A 21,646-nucleotide genomic window follows, 5' to 3' on the forward strand; every position below is an offset into this window, starting at 1 on the left:
CGCGGGAAGGAGGCCAGGCCGCCGAGCGAGGCTGGGCGGAACTTAACCCCGCGCCCCCAGGGCGTCCCGCCTCCCGCCCCCGCGGCCGGCCCGTGAAAGAGGCGGGGCGCGTGCGCGGGCGGCCGCCAGGTGGGCAGGTACCTGGGCGGGGCGCGCCGTGGTTGGCGGCCGGCGGCGGCGGGCCCGGCACCCGGAAGAGCCGCCGACTCCGCGAGTGCAACAGGGGGCTGAGCGGGGCTGCGTCGTGTGGACCCGGCCCGGGATGGACAAGCTGAAGAAGGTGCTGAGCGGCCAGGACACCGAGGACCGGGGCGGCCTGGCCGAGGTGAGCGCGCCCGGGAACCGGGCGGGACTTCCAGGCTTTCCTGGAAAGCCGCGCCGCGCCCGTGCGTCCTCCCGGCGGCGGGCCCCGCGCTCCCCGCGCCCCCCGCGCCCCCCGCGCCCCTGCAGGTGCCGCGCCGGGCCCTCCGCTCCAGGCGGTCGGCCTGTGCGTGCTCTGTTGCCCGGCGCCCCCTCAGCCCTCCCCGCCCCAGCGGCCCACTCGAGAGGGCGGCGCCGGAGCAGAACCCCGGGAACGCCCGCGGGGGCGGGTGCCCTCCCGGCCGGTCCCTCCAGCCCCGCCGGCCTCCCCGAGCTCCGGGGCCGAGACGGGCAGGGCGGGCGGGCCCCGAGAGCCTGGCGGAGGGAACCCGCGTCCGGGTAGGTCGCCTGGGCCTGGCGACGGGCCCGCAGCTTCCCCTGCTCGCTGCCCCGGTACGGCGGGGCTTAGTTGTCGGTGTGACACTCCCACCCGACCTTGGGCACCTGTCGTTGTTGTGACGCGTCTCCACCGCGGACCCGTGAACTCCCGGAGGGCAGGGCTCACTTCTGTTTCTCTGCGCCCCCAGTCCGTCCGTAGACGCGGCAGACGCCCAGCACCTCGTGGGACTGCCGGCGCGTGTTTGTGTGACTGTTTCGCTGGAGAGGCTGGGTCGAGCGGGAATCTGGGCGCTCGGGCCGTGTCTTCTAGAGCCACACAGAATGATCATTTCCTGTTTCGAGTGCTTTTTTTCGCTCTTGTTTTTGTTTTTCTTTCTGGATGACAGAATAACATTTTACTTTTTGGTGTGTATTCCACGGGCCTCAGTTTCCCCAGCTGTAAAGTGAGGGTGTTGAACAAGAGACTACGGCTTCTTTTAACTCGAAACCCACGTTTTCCTTCTAACTTTAATCAGTGTCTCTCGTGGTTTGTTCTCAGCATCTTCTTTCACCCACTTTGGTGGTTGCTGATTTTTTTCTGCATTTTGTGTGATACTGGTACCCCCTCTGTAAGATCTCAGAACTTGTAAAGCTTACTCTCTTAATCCTCACTTTGAAGAAGCAACACTATAGGAATTGGAATTGAGTATCATAGGAATTGGAGTCTTATTTTTTTGACATTTCAAAACAGCTCTGTGGGTTCCTTTTAATTGGTTGCCTTTATTAGTTGGTCAAAGCTCAGGAGTAATTTCATGCATTTTTTTTGTTTTTCATTTCTGGCTTCTGTTATGAACTGCCAAGTCAAACCCCAGACCAGGCCTAAGAATACCCGGGTAGTTGACAGTCATGTGGTTCTAAAAGCATTATGCCCTGTGGACTGTCATCACGCTTTTAGGAGCAGCTAGGGTTCAAGAGGGAGACACTTTATCATCCTGAAGGCTCTTGGGGGGGAGTGTTGACAGCGAGATGATGCAGATATTATATATTTAGAAAAAAACCATGAAGCAGATGCGTAAGAGTGAATGATTAGTGCAGATTGAAGATGTAAATGCTGAGTTTGTTTTTACCTACAATGGTGCATGCCCGCATTGGATGCAGTGAAGGGCTTTAAAGTGTTGTAGGCTCAACCACATCTTAAATCTGTTTAAAAAAGAGTAGGTGCTGCTCTCTTGTGAAGTAGTGTTGTCTGTTTCCTCTAAGTGTGAGATTCCTGTTTTCATACATCATTGTATGCCATTTCCTGAGTCCCAGACTCCTGGGAAACATCTTGTAGCTGGCTGAATTCATTTTCAGGATTGTTTTGGCTTAATTTTTACTAATTCAGGCCTCCTTTAAAATGTTGGTATTGACTTGATTGTTTCACATTTCCTATGGCTTTGAAGCTGGCAAAGACAGTTGTGTGCTGAAATTTCTGTTTTGTGTGGTAGGTTGGACTACATGGCCTTATGGGCTCTTCAGATTAAATTGTCAGAGGTCACCATAAGTGAGTGCTTTTCAAATTTTTATCCTTTTAATGTAAACAATAAAAGCATGGCTAGTTCTGTTTCTCCTACCTATGAAACTGGGTATAAAAACGACTTGGCAGTGCCTAATCACCAATACCCTCCTGACGAGGTTTTTAATTGATACCTCACCTTCATAAATCCGCCTTCAACCTTTAGTTTTAGTGGGCGTATTTCTTAAAGTATAGGTTTTATTTTTTTCATAGAGGATTCCAGGGATGAGGAGGGAATGAGTGGTACCTGGTTTGAAAGCACAGGTATGAAGCAGTATTCATTTCTCACCTTCTTCTGGTTACCAGCCCTGTTTCCTCAAACAGCTCTTAGCTTTACTTCATTTTGGCGAGCACCTTTCTTCTCTCCACATCCCCAAGTCAAAGGGACCTTTGTTCCTAACTGCCAGTCAGACAGCTTGGGTGCAGATCGCCTGTAAATTCTAGCCAGGGACTATTTTAGCTACTCCGATTTCCAGAAGGTGCCCCAGCAGCCATGAATTTAGAGAGGCGTTTTATAACAACTGAGTTTGTTTTTATAAATTGGCAAAAAGAAGGGCTTAGCCTTCACTGAGTCCAGCCGGTGAAAGAAGTGCGATGACACAGAGTGGGAAGACACGGTGATGAAAGGTTATCTGTGCCCCCTCCCCCCATTTTGCCAACTAGGGTGACATTTGGGGGGAAATTCAGCTTGAGGGACTTGTGGAGCCAACACTTCCTCCTTTCTGAAGGAAGAAACCAGAACTGTGTCCTCTCGTCCACGAGTTTGATTTTTACGAGGACTGGAACGTGGAGACCATATTTAGTTCTCTAAATGCCAAGGCCAGCTCACACTTGACACTTAACCTTATGGGTTATCCTCCTCACAAAAAGAAATAATAAAGGTCGAATCTCTTAAAATATCCCTGTTGATGCCAAGTGGTGCTCAAGCCATGAATCCAGTCCAGTTCTGCTACGACGCTTTTCTCCCCGCGTGCAGCTCACTTCTTTTCTTCTACCTGGCAAAGTAAGTTCTTTGTTTCTTGCATGAGTAGGAGGAGTGGTGGCTTCTGATTTTATTCTCTTCGTGGTGGGAGGTTGACCATGTTAGTCAGAAGGCTGACCTGATTGTGGGGGCTGCCAGTGCAGCCTGCTAACAGAGCATCACGTGGCTCATTTGGGAGGTGGGCTGTGCCTGAGCGCGGAACCAGGTGGCCCGTCTGTCAGGTCCTGACACCCTGTTCCCACGGCGTGGTTACCATCCCCAATGGCGCCTTTCTGTGCAGTGTCCTGTGGTGCCCCGTGTTTCCGCAAGTGCTGTGTGTGTGGTGGGGGATTGCGGTGTCACGAGCCCACTTTAAATATGTGTGAACAGGGTCGCCTGGGCGGCTCAGTCGGTTAAGTGTCTGACTCTTGATTTCGGCTCAGGTCACGGTCTCAGGGTCGTGTGATCGAGCCCAGCGTCGGGCTCCGTGCTGGGTGTGGAGCCTGCTTGGGATTCTCTCCCTCTCCCTCCCTAGAGAAGATAAAAAGTGTGAATAAATGCGGTAAGAGGAAAACCCCTTTTGATAACCTGCCCTTAAGACTGCCTTTCTCCTGAATGGAAATTAAGCCGTCTGTAGCAATGCTGGCCGCACCCGGGAGAGCCGCTCTTCCTTCTTTCCAGGCGTCTGGTTTGACAGGAAGTTTGGAGACAGGGCTGAAGACAGGTCCCTGAGCTGGGAGCAGTCAAGGCCGAAGGAGTTGCCAGTCCGGTGTCCCTTGCAGCTTCTGCCACCGCCTTCGTTCATCAGGGAGTGGAAATGTTACTGGCAGCTTTCCCCCACCGCCGGAGGGAGACTGTGCTGGCCACACGAGGTGAGCCTGGTGTGAATACACTGGGTTGCCTGGGCAGGAGGCAGGACCTTTGGTCTCAGTGGCAGCTGTCTGTCCCCAGCCTGGAGCAGCTGTGGCCACTTTCATGATGTGGACAGACTAGGAAGGTCTCTGGCGTAAGTTCCGGGCTGTCCTCTTTGACACGGGGGAAAAACCCTTGGGAGCTACTTGCAGGCTCCCCTGTTCTAGCAGAGTTGTCTTGGGAAAAGTTGGCATCCTTGGAGCTTTACTCTTGGGAGGGGTTAGTTATGGTAGCGGAGAGTCAGACGAGTAGGGCCGTAATGAATTACCTAGGATTTGTATCACGCTTGCGTGACTTGGCTGATGCCAGCACCCCAAAGCTCGGCATGAATAGATTCAGCTCAGGGCCCTGACACAGATGAGAGCCTTAGTCCTTCGGCGTCTCAGAGATGCCGGTAGGAGTAGCTACTGCCCAAGTTGGGCTGGTTGATGTAGGCGACCATGCCTGGTGGATCCAGCCCCGAGTGCCGGCCCCCGACTGGCCCCCGTTTCCTGGGTCCCTGCCTGGCGGAGCTCATGGCTTTCTGGTTGTCCTTGTCCGGCCCGGGCTGTGTAAGGGCTTGGGCTACTCTAGGGTCTACTGCCTTGCCATGCTATGTGTGAAATGGTTTGTGCTTCAGGTGGAGAGTTTCCAGCTCTGGGGATGTTCACCTAGAGGCTCGGTAACCTCTTATCTGCTGCCAGAGAGGAGATTTGTGGCTGGATAAGGAGCCGCTTCCAGGACTCAGGAGGGCTCTTGTAGCCATGAGTGAGTCGGATTCTTTGTTCCTGCCTTCCGCAGGTCAAACTCACACGCTCAATCTAATTATGTGCTTCCCTTGTTTCTGGTGCTTAAACATGCATATACGTGTATGTAATCCGTTTTTTAAAAATTTCAGGTTGTTGAGGCATCTTCATTAAGCTGGGGTACCAGAATAAAAGGCTTCATTGCATGTTTTGCTGCAGGAATTGTCTGCTCACTGCTGGTAAGATGTCCCTCCCCTCCCCTGCTCTTTTCCCCACCCTGTCCCTCCTTCCCTCTGTCTTTCCCCTTTTGTCCACCTCCTTTTCTCTTTCTCTTCATGAGATGCATGGATGAGAGAGAGAGGGAGGTGCTGAGGAGGGTGGGGAGGGGACTGGGTGTCTCTGTGCACTCTTGGCTGTAGACTGTCATAGGAGGGGTCCTCTGTTGCAAACGCCCTATGCTTTATCTTCCAGGGAACTCTTCTGCTCTGGGTGCCCAGGAAGGGACTATACCTCTTTGCAGTGTTTTATACCTTTGGTAACATCGCATCAATTGGGAGGTAACAAGTGTTTTTTTTTTTTTTTTTTTTAATTTAACCATAGCCAGTCACTAGATGGGAAACTGGGTGTGGATTGTGCTTGAGGGAGGTGAAGGAGGATGCTTTAATAGTTTTAAGGATTTGGTTTCTCACCAAATGTAGTTAAAATACATCATATCCAACTTTATCACATAAAGTTAATTAATGGTAAATGCTAAGAACCCTATGCTAAATTTCCTTTTAAAAAATTTCCTCTTTAAAAATTACTGAAAAGGGGTGCCTGGTTGGCTCAGTCGTTAAGCGTCTGCCTTTGGCTCAGGTCATGATCCCAGGGACCTGGGATTGAGTCCCGCATCAGGCTCCCTGCTCGGCGGGAAGCCTGTTTCTCCCTCTCCCACTCCCCCTGCTTGTGTTCCCTCTCTTCTTGTGTCTCTCTCTGTCAAATAAATAATAACATCTTTAAAAAAAAAATGTCTTAGTATCTTTTTTTTTTTTAAGATTTTATTTATTGGGGTGCCTGGGTGGCTTAGTCAATTAAGTGTCTGACTTTGGCTCAGGTCATGATCTTGGGGTCCTGGGATCAAGCCCCATGTCAGGCTCCCCATTCAGCAGGGGAGTCTGCTTCTCTCTCTCCCTCTGCCCCTCCCCCTGCTTGTGTATTCTCTCTAAGTAAATAATAAATAATTTATTTGAGAGAGAGATTGGGTGAGTGAGGGGTAGGTGGGGAGGAGCAGAAGAGGGACAAGCAGACTTCGGGGTGAGTGCAAAGCCCGACATAGGGCTCGATCCCACAACTTTGAGATCATGACCAAAATCAAGAGTTGGACATTTAACTGACTGAGTCACCCACGCATCCCAGTATTTTGTATCTTAGTTTATTTTTTTTTAATTTTTATTTTTTTAAAGATTTTATTTATTTTTTTGAGAGAGCGAGAGACAGAGACAGAGCATGCGGGGGAGGTGCAGAGGGAGAGGGAGAAGCAGACTGCCCGCTGAGCAGGGAGCCCGGCCTGTGGGCTCCATCTCAGGACCCTGAGATCATGACCTGAGCCGAAGGCAGATGCTTAACCAACTGAGCCACCCAGGCGCCCTTATCTTAGTTTATTTTTGAAATCTCCTGGGATAAAGTTACTGTTGAGGTTTTATATATGAGGGAACCGTGGCAGCCCGTTTTGCATGCTGCAGGTACACAGATAGCCCAGGTCAAGTGCAGTTCATGCTTCAGCCACACTGTGTGCAGACAGCAACAGTCCTGCTCCCCAGCTGGGAGTGCTGGCCTGACTTCGGCCTACATGGCCGCCTGGAACCTGAACTCTGTGACCTTTCCTCTCCTGCCGCCTTCCCTTGTATCTCAGTCAATGGCCTCAGAGTCCTGGGTGTCCAAGCCCCGGCCCCTGTTATTACTCACCATGGCTTGGTGCCGACCCCTTCCTGGCTCCTTCCTCTTTGTCTCCATGGCTCTTGTCCCTGACCATGGGACTCACGTGCTCAATTAAGCCTTGATCACACCCTGGGCTGGGCTCTGAGCACGCACAGACATTGCTGCCGAGGTGGAGCCCACCGGTCGGCCAGACAGACACGTGAACTGATAATATAGGGCATGGAGAAAGAAGTGCTCAGGGAGGGGCAGCTGCTGAGATCTGACCCGGGGAGCCAGGGAGGGCTTTCTAGAGATGGTGATACCTGAGCTGCTCTTAGCTCTGGCTCGTATCACATCCCATCTGAACTACCACAGGATTCCTCTGCTGGCTTCTCTGTGTCCTTTTGTGTCCCTCCGGGCCGTTTTCAGCATTCGGTTACAGCCCTGGCTCACTCTCTTTAGCGGTGCCTCATTTCCGCCACAGGTGCGTGCATGCAGGAGAGGCCCTTCGAGATGTGGCTTTACCAGGTCCACTCCCCAGCCAGGCCGACCTGCATTTCCCCAAACGCCTTTGTGCCTATTCTGGGGCTAATTTCTCTGCCTAGAATGCTGCCCCATCTGTATCTCCCTCTTTGTGCCCTGCCCCCCTCATTTTGGTGAATTCTTGCTCATTTGTGAGGACTTGGCTCAGAAATCACCACTCCTATGAATCTTCTCCTCGTTACCTCTCCCCACCCCCACCCAGAACAATGACCTCTTCTTTCATATGGGACTCTGTATGTCCCAAATATATTTTTGTGACAGCACAGATAGCATTTTATTACATTGACTTGTTATAAGTCTCTGAGCCACTTGACAAGGGCTATACGTCTGCCTTACCTGTCCCTAATTGTCCCCAAACCTAGCTCTGTTTTTGGCTGGAAATGTTAACCAAATGATTGAGTACACGACTCTGGCTACCTTCTAAAAACTTAATTTATGATAGTAAAATGCTGGCTCTCAGAGATGTCTCATCTCGCCTCTAAAGCCCTCTCAAATACTAACTTTTGGAGGGTTTTGCTTTGGGCAGACAGTGTAGGTTTAATGTTGAGTCTATAAATAGAGCATAAGTACAGGCGTGTGTTGGTTAGTCTAGAAGAACTATTTAGCAAACCCTAATAGGGTCGACTCTTGATAGCACTGCCTACAGAAGTACTAAAGGGAGCAAATGATTATTTCCAGGGTGTGTCTAGGAGTTTATGGCTTTACCTATAATCTGTTACTTTTTTTTAAAAGATTTTATTTACTTATTTGACAGAGAGAGGGAGAGAGGGTGGGAGGGAGGGAGAGAGCACAAGCAGGGGGAGTGGCAGGCAGAGGGAGAGGGAGAAGCAGGGAGCCCGATGACGTGGGGCTGCATCCCAGGACCCTGAGATCATGACCTGAGCCTAAGGCAGATGCTTAACCCACTGAGCCACCCAGGCGCCCCTATAATCTGTTATGTTTTTGTATATATGCTGCATTTAATTTTTAAGGCCAGTCTTGGCTCTTGCTTCTTGTTCAGTGTTGGCTAAGAGTGCAGCTGTGAGTTCTGGTTGAAACTTAATGGTACTTCAAAGAGAGGTAGACTAATTTTTTAAATTTCTGTTTTTACCAAATACCCGGTAGCTAATGCTAAAACCCTGGCTGTTACAGGGCTTTAGGGGTGAGCCACCTGGGGCATTTCTGTGAGGAAATCTAGAGACATGACAGACCTAACCCTCGGGTTCAGCGTGAGGATCTGCTTGGGTTACTGTCCCACACAGCCCCCTCTCAAGTTCCGTTCACACTGAAAGTGCATGAGGGATGCCTTTCGGAGCTTTGGATGCAGTAGATGGGGGTTTGAATGCTGGCTCTTCACGTTCCTAGCTGTGTGATTGTGGATAAGTAAATGAACCTTTCTGAGCTTCATTTTCTCATCTCTGAAATAAGTAAGTGTAATAACATCTAACTTACAGAGTTGCTGAGGGATGGAATGAGGTCGAGTATGTCCTATCTGGCATTTAGCAAACACTGAACAAATCATAGATGATATGATCGGTAGAATTATTCTCTGGAGACTATGAAAGAGAGTGAAGCGCTCTACTTTTTAATATCAGCAACCTAAACCTGTCATATGGATGAATGGCTTGTGTGTGTTTGCCTCTTAGCACTGTCTTCCTCATGGGGCCGATGAAGCAGCTGAAGCGAATGTTTGAGCCAACGCGTTTGATTGCAACTATCGTGGTGCTGGTAAGGCCTCCCTTTTAGCCGCACTTGTGAAATGGGACTTTTTATTTCTGCGGCATGGAGTTTTTTTCGTCTTTAACCTAAAAACCTCTTTTCTTTTTCCTTTCGTCTCGACTTACTCCCAATGCCTGTAACCACAGAGGAGACATAGGGAGAATTCTGCGTCTGATCATTATGCCCTTGGTGTTTCAGTTGGTGTTCGGGTTCTGCCAGCACCTGCCCCCCCTGCAGCGGGCTGCTCAGAGTAGCCACACTGATGTGGATGAGGTCCTCCTGGACACTGGGGAAGCCACACACAGGCAGAGCTTAGAGGGAGTGACTCAGAAACACAGGCTTTGCCCCCTGGAGTGGGTGTCTGGTTTCCTAGAGCCGGCTTGCTCTTCCCTCCGCATTATCTGACTGATGTTTGTTTCCATCCGTATTTCTGATGCGGGTCTGTGCTCCTCGTGGCCCCTTCTCTCTGTTCCCTGCTTGGACAGCAGTGCCTTCAGCTTGTCCCACCCTCCGTCCTGTTGGTTCGAATGCCCCTTCCTCCTCTGGACTGCTGCCTCCCAGACCACATTCGCTGGCCTTCAGCTTGTCCCACCCTCCTGTCCTGTTGGTTCGAATGCCCCTTCCTCCTCTGGACTGCTGCCTTCCAGACCACATTCGCTGGCCTTCGGTTAAAATTACCTTTATTGCAACATTTGGGACTTGATCAGTGCGCTTTTAGTTTTAGTTTCAATTCTGTCCATGTTTGTTCAGATAGGTGAGTTCTCTAAAGCCTTGTCCACGTTTGCTGTTGATTGCATATGCACTGGCCCAGTGCTGGCCACAGAAGAAATACTTGGGGCGTGTTTATTGAGTAGTTACTCTATAGAAGGACAGAGAGGACGGGCCTGGCCTGCAGCTCGAGTGCCATTGTTCTTGGCCAGCCCTGGGATGTAGATGGTCCGGACAGGTCTCTTGTAGAAACAACTTTCTAAGAAAGGACTCAGGGAACGTGTTAGGTGACACGTAAACAAATAACCGACTGCCTCATGTCTCGTGTTACTCTTCGTCCTTGCTTGCCTTCTCTGCTCCAGACACAAGTGTTTTTGGCAGGGGTTCAAATACAGAGCTGTGTGTTCTACCAATGTTAGTGCGTTTGAATGAAAAGATGGATGGGTGAGGGGTGGACCAGGTTTTATTTTCTGGGCAGAGAATTTGGGAAAATTTGAAAATCGAAGAGGATCCATTTCTTTTTAATCTACATCTGATCTTATTGGCTGGTTTCATTTCATCGGGATTTTAACTCTTCTGCTAAACATGGGTGCTCACGTGGGTCCAGCGCTTTGAGAGGGAGGACAGCTTTGGTTGCTGTGATCATCACAGAATCTGGTTACTGTGTGGGGATAAGTCTTGTAAGTTTGCCAAGAATGGCGAAGTCTTAACAGTATTTTTCTCCATGTTGTCACTGTATTAATTAATGTTTTTCCTCTCTCTCTAGTTGTGTTTTGCACTTACTCTGTGTTCTGCCTTTTGGGTAAGCATGGATTTTAATTTTCTTGAACCTTTTTGGCTTGTGCCTCTTGTCGCACACACCCTGTGGTAACCGTCCATTTTTCTTTCAGTGGCATAACAAGGGGCTCGCGCTCATCTTCTGCATTTTGCAGTCCTTGGCCCTGACGTGGTAAGTGATGTTTTAGTCTCCTCCCACGTCGCTGTCTGACTAATGCAGCGGAAGGAGATAAAATCCCACGGGGTGCGGGGGGAGGATAGAACAACATAGAAACTTTTCAAGTTAAGAATTCTCAATTATGCAAGTGAAATCAGACTCCAGAGCGAAAGTCTGTGGTCTCAGCCCCGTGTCCAGTAGATGGCATCAGTGGTCTTGGGTGGTTGGCGGAGGCTGTTTGCCTGCTGCAGTGTTTGTTTTGTTTTGTTTTTTTTTTGTGGGGCTCTTGGTTGATTTTGAGATGTCATAAATGTTATTCAATCACTTCTGTCTGGTAGGAGCAAGGACAGTGAAGTATTATGGGGGCTGGTAGAAAGAGGCTTGTGAGTCAGATAGATGTTGAAGGAAGGCGAGTGGTGAGAAGTGATGAGCTGCATTTGTGATGGGATGGATGATTTAGCTGAAGCACAAAGGGAATTGTCAGCAGGAGATGAGGGACAGTGAGTGATGAAACGGAAAACCACGTGGCCGTGGGCAGCGCGATCAACAGGTGCCCTGCAGGCTGTTGGCAAGACCAGGGGGTTGTAGCTCAAGAGCCATGCATAGGGAAAGGGGCGCTGGAGACGTCGTTACTGGGGGCCGCGGATGGGGCTGTAGGTTCCGGTCCAACATCAGAGTGAGAGCGGTTCTGGCAGGCATGAAATTGATGGCTTCTGAGATGTTGCTATAGTCCTTCCAGAGTTTATGAACGGATGAGGCCTGCCTGAACAGTTTCCATAGAGATGTGCTCATCTGCTTCTGAAAAAAAATGTTTCCTCTAGTGCAAAGGAGACAGGACTGAAAGTTTTAAAGCCTCCAAGGATCAACTGTACTCCTATGTGGTAGAAATGGGGCTTGAGGCTGCAAGCTGAGCACCCATCCCTCCCTTTAGTCATTTGGGACTTTTGAATAAATACACTTCTCAAATGCTTTTTGGAATTTACTGTGTTCACAAGTAAGTGAGTTTTGTACATGGGGAACGTAAGAAGAATGATGACCTGATTTTAATGACACACATGTTTTGGGAGTAGGTACCAAAAGACCTGGTTTGATGGCTTATATTTCTATTTTGGTTTTTTTTCCCAGGGGATGAAATTGGTACTCAATTTCATGTGCATGCCTTTTTTTTTTGCTTATAGACTGAATTTGAAGCCAGTTTTCAGAGGTTTCGCGTTCATATGGGCTCAAGCAAATGGCAGTATTCACTCCAACACTGACTATGTTGTGTTTTTCTCAGGGCTGGTCCTTTAGTGTTGTGGCCTCTTCCCTGCATGGGCCTCCCTTGGGTGAGGGGCCTGAGCCAGCTGGGATCACCAAGTTATCTTTGGGCTTGGGTTCTCGAAGAATCATAGCTTGCTTATATTTTTATCCATAGTATAGTTAGTGGGTTTTTTTTTTTTCTTTCTTTTCTCTTTTCTTTTAAAATTAATAGGAGCTGAGCAGAAAATTATCCCATTCGGATAGAAGTTCATTCTGTTGAGGATTTGTAAAATATTAGAGGATAGTTGATCTGGGTTTTATTTGGTGTTGTTTTTAGAATAGGGCTCTGTGCCATCCCGATATGTGGGATCTGCTGACCCTGTGAGGCTGAGGTGATGGTTACCTCCACATGGGCCTTTTGCCCTTCTTTGGCCACCGATGACACCCCCCCCCCCCACCAACCTGTACGTGTGGCGTGGCGTGTGTGTTCACGTGTGTATGTGAGTGTGCATGGGTATGCGTGTATCCCCCACGCTGAGGAAGGAGAGGGTCTGGGCCCATCATGGCAGGTGCCTCACAGCTCGGGGCCCATTCCTTCCAGTGATTCCCTCCATTTGATTTCGTCTCTTGTTTGTTTTCATTGCAGGTATAGCCTTTCCTTCATACCCTATGCAAGGTAAGACTGTGTTTACAACTGTGACTTCTGTCACTTGGGGATGATGGTGTGTTTGCAAAGGGCCTTTGTTTTGAGTGCTTTCAGAGAACACATATTCTATCTTCACTAAAGTTCTTTTAGACAAAGAGGTTAAGTGTCCTATACCTATTTTATAGCTTAGTAAGCTGAGGGTCCTCTCCACCCCCTCCCCTCCCTGCAGTACAGGGTGATAGGCATTGGCCCAGGACCACCAGTTCCAGTGGCATGAACATTCTCCTGTGATATGTAGTGCGTATGTGCACCTAATCACTCTTTGAATTTGTAGCTTTGCGGAGATCTTCTTAAAGGTGAATATCACTCTAGTATCCCTGAGGAGGAGGTGGAGGGATCCAAGCTCATGCTTGTTTTCTTGCAGTGTCCCATCGATGAGAATGTTCCAGAAGAGTTTATGAAGGGAAAGTCAACAGGGCCAGGACTCGGAGGACCAGGGTTTCCTAATTAGCAGTGTGACCTCGGGCAGCTCACTGGACCCCTGTGGCCTGAGTCTCAGGGATAAGCAGAGTGGGCTGGGCCAGGTCATCCCCAGAGGCCCCTTCCAGCCGCCACACCTCCTTTATTTATTTATTTTTTTTAAAGATTTTATTTATTTATTTGACAGAGAGAGACACAGTGAGAGAGGGAACACAAAGCAGGGGGAGTGGGAGAGAGAGAAGCAGGCTTCCCGCTGAGCAGGGAGCCCGATGCGGGGCTCAATCCCAGGACCCTGGGATCATGACCTGAGCCGAAGGCAGACACTTAACAACTGAGCCACCCAGGCGCCCCTGCCACACCTCTTTTAATTGGCCCTTTCAGGGATGGGCCTCTCAAAACTGGCCATGTGATCTTTGCTGACTCTGCTCTCAGGCAGCGGTTTAATTTCCATACATCCCTGTCATTACCTGTAGCTAAAAAGCAGCTTTTCTTTAGCTATATTGAGAAGATGAAAAATTGCATGGGAGCTGGGGAGGAAGAAGAGCAGGCTTGCATCTTACGTGCTCAACTCCAGTGCTGACAGTGATTTGAAGATGCTGGGGAGTGTCAGATGAGAAGTTCGCAAGCTCATCATAAGCTGCGTGGCTTGGGAATAGGTTCTAGGGGGATAACAGGAAGTACTCTGCTGACCCAGCCAGTTTGGGGGGATGGTGGCTTGTCTGAGAAGAGTATGGGTAGAGCTGTCTTGGGCAACTAGGTTTTTATGTGAAATAAGCCAGAACCTATCATCCCTGAGCATCCAGTGACCTATTTATCAGTTTGCCAACAATTTGAATGTATCCTCATGCCGGTACCAGTTCCATAATTTTCAGGGTCCAGTGCAAAACGTAAACGTGGGCTCCTTGTTAAAAAATGATAGAGAATTTCAAGATGGCAGCCTCAGAACATTAAACCAGAGGTGGAACCCTTGAAGTATGGGGCCCCGTGAAACCGCACACGTCTATGACCCATGAAGCTGGGCCTGCTTGGTGCCATTCTTCAGGGCTGCAGACTTGACCTGGATTGGCATTTATAGAGCTTAGGCCTTTCCCACAGTGTTCCATAGGAATAGTGGTTACATGGTAGAAAAGGGTTCCATGGTCAAATAAGTTTGGGAAGGGGTTAAGCAAAATTAGATGGGTTCCTTGTTATGCAGCTTTGCAGGTCTTTTGATAATGTGTGTTGTTAGCTGCCATGAGGAATCTTTTTTTTTTTTTTTAAAGATTTTATTTATTTATTTGACAGAGAGAGACAGCGAGAAAGGGAACACAAGCAGGGGGAGTGGGAGTGGGAGAGGGAGAAGCAGGCTCCCCACTGAGCAGGGAGCCTGATTCGGGGCTTGATCCCAGGACCCTGGGATCATGACCTGAGCTGAAGGCAGATGCTTAACCAACTGAGCCACCCAGGCGTCCCCGCCATGAGGAATCTTATTTGGTTGTAAAACTCTTTCTTGTGCAAAGCATCTCCTGGGACTACAGTGTAGAGCTTATCTTAAGAAATGCTGCTCTAGAATTATCTTACTGTTAAAGCACCATGGCCACCCCTGCAAATGCATTCATTTACCTCTCCCTCCCTCCGTGACTACCAGGATCCTTGGCGCAAGTGCAGCTGGGAGCAGAGGGACAGAGTCGGGGTGGGGAGCCCTCGTACTAGCCACATGGGGTGCCTCAGATGGCCGTGCTTGCTTGAATAGGACAGTAATTGATCGAGCACCCACTCTTTCCTTGCATGCTGTGCAGTGACTTCTGGGACAGACCTAACAGCAGGTTAATAAGTACTTGGTCACTACAGAGAGTCCCCTGTGCTTGGGAACTCCTGCAAGCTGTCCCTTAGCAAGTTCCCGCTGTTTGGAAGAAAGACCTGAGTGACTACCCGATCTGATGTTTTCAGTGCATCTGGTGATTCCGGTTGACATTAAAGTGCACAGTCCTGTGTTCTTGGTTTCTGATAACCTCTACTTTCTTCTGGTCTTTTCCTTTGGTTATCATGAATAGCTGTCTGTTATTTGATACCTACTCTATTCACTGTATTAATTCCTGCAGTTTGTCTTTAGGGTAAGTGGGACATCCCCTTTTACAGATGTGGAGTTTAGAACTCAGTAAGACAAATCACTTGCCCGTAGTAATACCGCTAATGTTGAAGTTGATGTTTGATGCCAGGGAGCTCGGCCCCACAATCTAGGTGCTCTCTGCCCCGCAGGATGCTACTCTGGGTGCCCAGGAAATCTACAGGAGGGTCTTTACCACTTACATGGGCCTTTGGGGTGATGATCTCCCACTGATGTTTGTGTGTTTTCCTCCTAGGGATGCTGTGAAGAAGTGTTTTGCTGTCTGTCTTGCATAGCACATGGTCAGTTGTGCAAGGCTTTGGAAGGCGCCATGGACGGAAGCTGGTGGACAGTTTTGTAAATACCTTCTAAACCTCTGTCTTACAGACACGTGCCTTTTCTCTTGCAGCAGTGTGTTGCTTGTGATCTGAACATTTGAGGGTAGCTTTTGGAGGCATTGTTGTGGTCCCAAACCCAAATGTCTGTAGCACGGTATGAGAGGTGGGTTCTGTATCTCATGGGGTAGATTATTCCTCATGCACCTGTTCCCTCTTTAGATGAAGTGTTCCACTGAAATTTCCTAAATAAAAACCTTGTTAAGCAGCGGCAGGTCAGCTTGGGAGTCAGGGCTCTTCTGGGGGTGACAGGCAGCCCCATCAGAGCTGGCAGGGGTACGGCCGTAAGGGACAGGGTTTTGGGGTCTGTGGGGACTTTGTGGACTTGCCCTCAGCATGGAGAACTGCCCCCCCCCCCCCCCCCCCCCCCCCCCCGCGGATGTGCTTCTGCTCTGGGGTCTGCCCCCCCGACAGCTGCACACAAGCCCGTGGAGAGCCTGCTCGTAGAGTGACCTGGGAAAGGAGCACTTTTTGGGGATATGTGTTGTTTTTAAATCTGCACGTTGGCTTTGTTGTTCTTCTGATTCCACACCTGACGATGGAATGTATCTTCTGACATTCCGCGCACTCTTTTTCTCTCGGGGTTTTTTTTCTTTCTCCCCCTCCACGTAGCTTTTCTCATGGCCTCCTGGAACTGGACTGGGGACGAAGCATGGACAGAACAGACACTGTTTGCTTTTGCGCAAGAGCTGACGGGAGGGAAAGGTCTTGCTGCTTTCCACTCTTTTTTTTCCCCATTATTTATTAATGTTGCTTTTAAACTGATTCTGTTTTCCGTTCTCCCCTGGAATGGGGCCAGGGTAGAGTGGGTGGGAAGGCAGAGCCCCATTGTGGGGCACGCGGGAAGGAGGCACGCCTGCCTGGTGACCTTTCAGCGGTGCCAGGGTTTCCACCGGAGCCCGCGCCACAGCACCGGGGGCGGGACACCGTGGGTGGCAGGGGGCGTGCATCGCAGCCCCTGCCTCACCACGCACGGTGCTTTGTGCCCGGGATTCTGTCTGGTCCCACAAGAGCCTGGTGACGAAGTGGCGATGGTTATCTCACTGGGCAGTCAAGGAGATCAGGCTCAGAGAGGTCAGCAGATTGCCTCAAAGCCACGGTTGGTGGCAGAACTGGGCCCGGAGTCTGGGCGCCCCAGCTTCAGTCCCCTCCGTGCCCCCGTGTTTCCCGGGCTGGCTCTGGAGGCGCCTCCTCTGACTGTTCTGCCTGTTCTCATCAGCCAAGCCTGTGCCTTTTCTGCTCCCAGTCCGTTTACGTCACTGCACTGTCTCCTGCCCAGTTTCCCTTTTGGGATGCTTCCTCCTGGTTCTGTGGGCTCTCGTTGTTCGATTGTGTGCTCTTGTAGCTCCTTGCTGCCTGACCAGCATAAATGCCCTATCTTGATTGCCAGAGTTCTTGGCATTGCGGGGCCTCTGAAGCAAGCCCACAAGTGAAATCTCTTTGGGGTTGCCTTTCTGTTCCTTACCCAGGTCTAGCTGGCCCGCTCGGGTTCTTGCTCTGGAACCTCCACACCAAAGACTGTGGTCCACGTGTCGTCTCCTTGCTTGTGGCCAGTTGCTAAGTTCTTTCTCCTGTTGCAGCTGAGACCTCAGACCGGCTAGCCTTTTCCTCTGAGCTGGGGAGCTGTGAGCAGGTCTGAGAGGGCCAGAGTGAGGAGGCAGTCTCACCGGGTCCTCTCTAGGCTATGGAGGGCACCCTGGCTTATCCTGAGGTTCCTAACCTGCCTTCAGCCAGGAAGGGAAATTATGTGCTACCCTCTGGCTTTTGTGGAGTTCTTTTACATCTGAGGCGTCCCTCGGAGATAGCTCAGATCTTGGAGGCGCTCTAGAAAGGGGCCCAAAGGAGATCCGGCGTGTCCATCGTGCCCTCTCATAAGAGCGGGTGTGGGGCTAGCCTGTCTACGAGCTCCAACCGGCCTGGAGTAACTAGAAGGCTGAACCCTCTGGCCCTTTGCACTGTCTGGACTTGACATTGTGGGACATGAGGTCGAGGTGCCTTTTGCGATGTCACCGGGGCTGTGTAGCATAGTGGTAGTGGATGTGGGCTTTGACGGCACACAGGTTTGGGCGTGAGTTGTGGTTCGGTCACATACCGGTGTCAGGTTGAGCAAGTTACTTTGGCTCTGACTCCCTTTAAAGACAACAGAGGTAACAGCCCCTGCTGGATCACTCTCCATCAGTGAGCTGTGCGTCAGGTGCTTCGCCTGGAGCCCAGGGGACGGAGACGGTATCTCAGGAAAAGGAAGGTATTATTACTACGTCCCAGAAGTAACCGATGACCTTTGAAGGTGACAGGTGAATGTCTCTGACCATTAACTTATCTACAAAATATGTATCGAGCATTATGCGTCCAGCACAGTACCGTTGCCACGCCTGGTCTCATTTAATAGTCACAGTGGCTTTGCAGGCTGGTGGTCCTGTTTGCCTTGCTGAAGAGACGAGCCGCCTCGGGGAGGGTAGGCGTCCCTCCAGATCTCACCAGTAGAGGGCGGTGGTTCTTGCGTTAAAGCGCCTGCTTTGCCCTAACGCGGGGCCTGTGGCCAGTTTGCACAGACCGCTCCAGCCAGGACACTGTGGGCAGCTTTTGGATGATCCTGCCATTCGGGATCTTCCAGACTCCTGCATTTCCCTTCTGCCACCTCACCCTTTGGTTTTCACTGCTTGTTTTTGCCTCCTGCACGGTGGGAGGAAGAAATCCATGTTAAAGCCGCTGAAAGCTGTTACCAGGCAACAGCGCTAGTTTGCAAGCACCGTGGTGGGCGAGAGAGTGGGGAATTAGGGTTCAGACCCTGCGGCTGGCAGGCTGGCAGTCCCGTCTTGTTCCTGCAACACCCCCCCCCCCCCCCCCCCCAATGCTGGGGGAAGGAGAGGGAGAGGTCGTTGCGTTCTTGCAGTGAAAGGAATCATTCAGGCGACTCTCGCAGCGCTGCGTGCTCCCCGGAGGTGAGGTGGTGCCTCCAGCTGCGTGTGAGGCTCCCTCTGTGGGTGCTGTGTTGGGCGCTGCGCCGCTCCCCAGGCCCAGACAGCCGTCTCCCGGGCCTCGGAGCCTGCCGTGTGACTCCCTGCCACCCGTGTCCCTCCCTGGGAGGTTCCCCTTCTGCCGACCGTGCTCACGGGCAACTCTGGCTGCCAGATCCTGTGCGTGGCCATGCCCCTGGCCGCTGCTGCCCAGGCCCAGCTGGAGGTTCCGTGGGAAAGTGGGACACCATCCCCCGTGGGGCATTTCCACTGGGTTGACGATCTCAGTGCTCCTTCATTCTGTATGGGGACTTCCGGGGGGGGTATCCCCCGACTGCCCCCTCCCTCCTACCCTAATCAGGGTACGCTCAGGGAGCAGGAAATAAAATCATGAAGTGCAACTAAATAAATTCCTTTTGGACACTTGCATTGGAAAAGATGATTAAGAAGTGGGGCATACCTTGAAAAAAGGGTGTGGGAGGTACTGGTTTAGCTGCTGCTGCTTTTGACAGCTCCAGGAGAGTGACAAGTGTGGCGGTGTGACGGTCGGGGCAGTGAATTAGGCAACAGCTCAGCCCATGGCCTTGCGTTCCCTTTTCTGTGGGGCAGCCCGCACCAGGCCCGCCTTACCTTCTCTTCCTTCAGACGTCTGACTGGAGTCAGCTGCAGGGTTACAAACTAGTTAAAAATTCACAGCCCACCCTTGACCCTCATTTTCAGCAAATAAATGAAAAAAAAAAAAACCCATGTTTGCTCAATTTTTGGCATAGTTTTTTATTTTAAAATTTAAGATTTTTTAGGATGTTTTAAGGGGTAGTTTTTTGCAGATAGCAGTTTTTAAAAAGCTAACAGACCCACAACTGAAGTTAAATACAGATTTATATCTGAAACTCTTGATAAGATATAAAAAAAGAATTTAGATTTAGAATTTTATTTTTTTTTTGGAAATTCTTATTTAAAAAGTTAGTTGGGAGGTTAAATCATGTGACTTTAAAGTACCTTCTCATTCATAGTTTATGAATTTTATGAAATTCTGAGATCTTGAGCATTTTCAGTCAAGTAAAGAGAAAACTGTTGTGCACTTTATTTGATCCCAGTTCCCTCAAAGATAGGCTGCTTCGTTCCACTTTGGGCTATTTCCAGGTCTACCCCAAAGGCGTAGGTGACACTCCCAGGTCCCTGGTACACTTAAGCTTTGTTGTGGGGTGCTCAGGTTTCTCTTGAGCAGAAAGGCCTCGCGAAGCTTGGGCCGAGATCTCACACTAGAGTTGGTGAGCATAGCCCCGTGAGGCAACCCTTGGCTAATGTACATTGACCGCATGAAATTCCATTCTCTCGAGCAGGAGCCCATAGGCTAATGATGGGCTTAGAAATGCACAAAATTTTTCTCTGGGTGGGATGAGCTGAGAGCAGAGAAGATTGAGTTCACTAGGCAGGTGCTATATCGTCCTCTCGTGGACCAGACTTGGCTATTTGAAATGAAAAATCCATCCACAGCATTGTAGTAAACAGCTAATGCTGAGGTACGTGTTTACAATGTGTGTTGTAAACACGTGTTTACTACCTGTGATAAATAGTACGAAAAAACCCCATACATCACAGACAAACATTCCCTGATATAAGTGGGCTGCCTGGGCCTTGTGAGGTATCCTTTATGACCAAATGAAGACTGGTATCTAGGCAGAATGTTGTTCTCTGTCAAACTTCCATACTGCCGGTAATGAGCCTTATTCTAAGTACAAGCAAACCTTGTATTTGTAAAATATCCTAAAGGAGAAGCATGGTTTACATTCAATTTTGCAGTCTTTCTGCTATGAGAAGTGTTTATTTTGCTTTTTTCAATCTGTTTGCTTGATGTAGCTGCTTTGAACAAGGAAAGGAAAAATTTAAAATCCTCTCAACTCTGTTCTTTTGCTGCTTTTGTAAATTCTGATTGTGAAGTTGGGGATAAAGATGTTCAAAAGCCCGTGGAGAATTTACATGCCTTCAGAACATTGTGCCTGTTCTAATATGATGAGCTTTTAAAAAATACTTTGTTAAAACATGAATCAGTTTTTGTAGTTGTACAGAGATATTCAACTAATTTTGAATGCTGGTGATTGCATAACTGAATTTTGTATATCCAAAAATATATTCTTGTGTGCTACTTTTCCTACCTTGAGATTCTATTTAATACAACAAATGTTTTCTTTTTACTGATGCATTTCAAAGAGAAAGAATTTTGCTGGTAATTAAGCTGTTTTTTCCCCCAAGACATCATAAAACTGTTCTTAATTTTTCTTGTTTTGCTTTTAGTTTCCTTCTCAATAAATGATAACATTATGATCTTTAATAAATCTGGTATTGTCTCTTATTCATATTTGTTTTCCCAGGAGTCACTAAACCAAATGAAGGTTGTATGACTACAAGAAAAGACCATGTCCTTATTTTGCAATCGTAGTATGTAGCATGCATTGTAAACACTTAAAGTTGTTTTTGAGCTAAATTGGTATGTAGTCCTCTCTTTCCAATGACATGGGATAACAGGGTCTAAGTTTTGAAGATTTTTGAAGGTAAGAAATGTCAAATGTTTTATTTTGGAATATTCCTACACACCTACTTGGTTTAGTCACTGCGTAAACTGGGTTGTCAAATTAGTATAAAGTTGTTCATAAGATTTCCATATTCTTTTAATGTTCCAAGATTTAGAGTCAGGCCATTCTTTCTCTGCTGATACTGGTAATTTGTATCTCCTTGCTTTATCTTGGTCAGTCTGGTTTGGGGTTTATGATTTTATTGATCATTTCAGAGACAAACTAGTTGAAAAGATTTGAACAGACATTTTACAAAAGAAGTATATGAATGGCTAGCATACACGTGTAATATATACTGTATTATCCTGTAAGTTAAAAAAACAGGTAAAACCCAACTCTAGACCAAAGCTGCATTCTTAGGTGGTAAAATTATATTGAAAAGTAGGACGTTATTTGCATAAAGTTAGGATAGTGATGGCTTTTTGAGGTATGGAGAGGTTTAGTGATTGAGAAGGGACACTGTGGAGGGGGACTCTGGGTGATGGTTGTCCTATTTTTTTTTTTTTTTTTTGAGAGAGCTTGAGCAGATGGTGAGGGGCAGAGGGAGACAGAGTGAGACTCTCAAGCAGGCTCCATGCTCAGTGCAGAGCCTGACATGGGGCTCCATCCCACGACCTGAGATCATGACCTGAGGCAAAATCAAGAGTCGGATGCTTCACT

General features: G+C 49.2%; 1 protein-coding gene across 1 annotated transcript; it reads left to right on the top strand.

The window, feature by feature from the left end:
• Positions 1 to 151: 151 nt before the first annotated feature.
• SFT2D2 (SFT2 domain containing 2) lies at positions 152 to 15,825 on the top strand. Its single transcript, XM_032389405.1, has 8 exons — positions 152 to 325; positions 4,984 to 5,070; positions 5,303 to 5,388; positions 8,896 to 8,977; positions 10,443 to 10,478; positions 10,567 to 10,625; positions 12,496 to 12,525; positions 15,318 to 15,825. Exons 1-8 carry the CDS (start codon positions 263 to 265, stop codon positions 15,355 to 15,357), a joined length of 483 nt encoding a protein of 160 aa, XP_032245296.1. The 5' UTR covers positions 152 to 262; the 3' UTR covers positions 15,358 to 15,825.
• The last annotated feature ends 5,821 nt before the right edge of the window (positions 15,826 to 21,646 follow it).

The sequence above is a fragment of the Phoca vitulina genome, unplaced genomic scaffold, assembly GCF_004348235.1.
Source record: "Phoca vitulina isolate PV1807 unplaced genomic scaffold, GSC_HSeal_1.0 scaffold54, whole genome shotgun sequence".
Taxonomy (NCBI): Eukaryota; Metazoa; Chordata; class Mammalia; order Carnivora; family Phocidae; genus Phoca; species Phoca vitulina.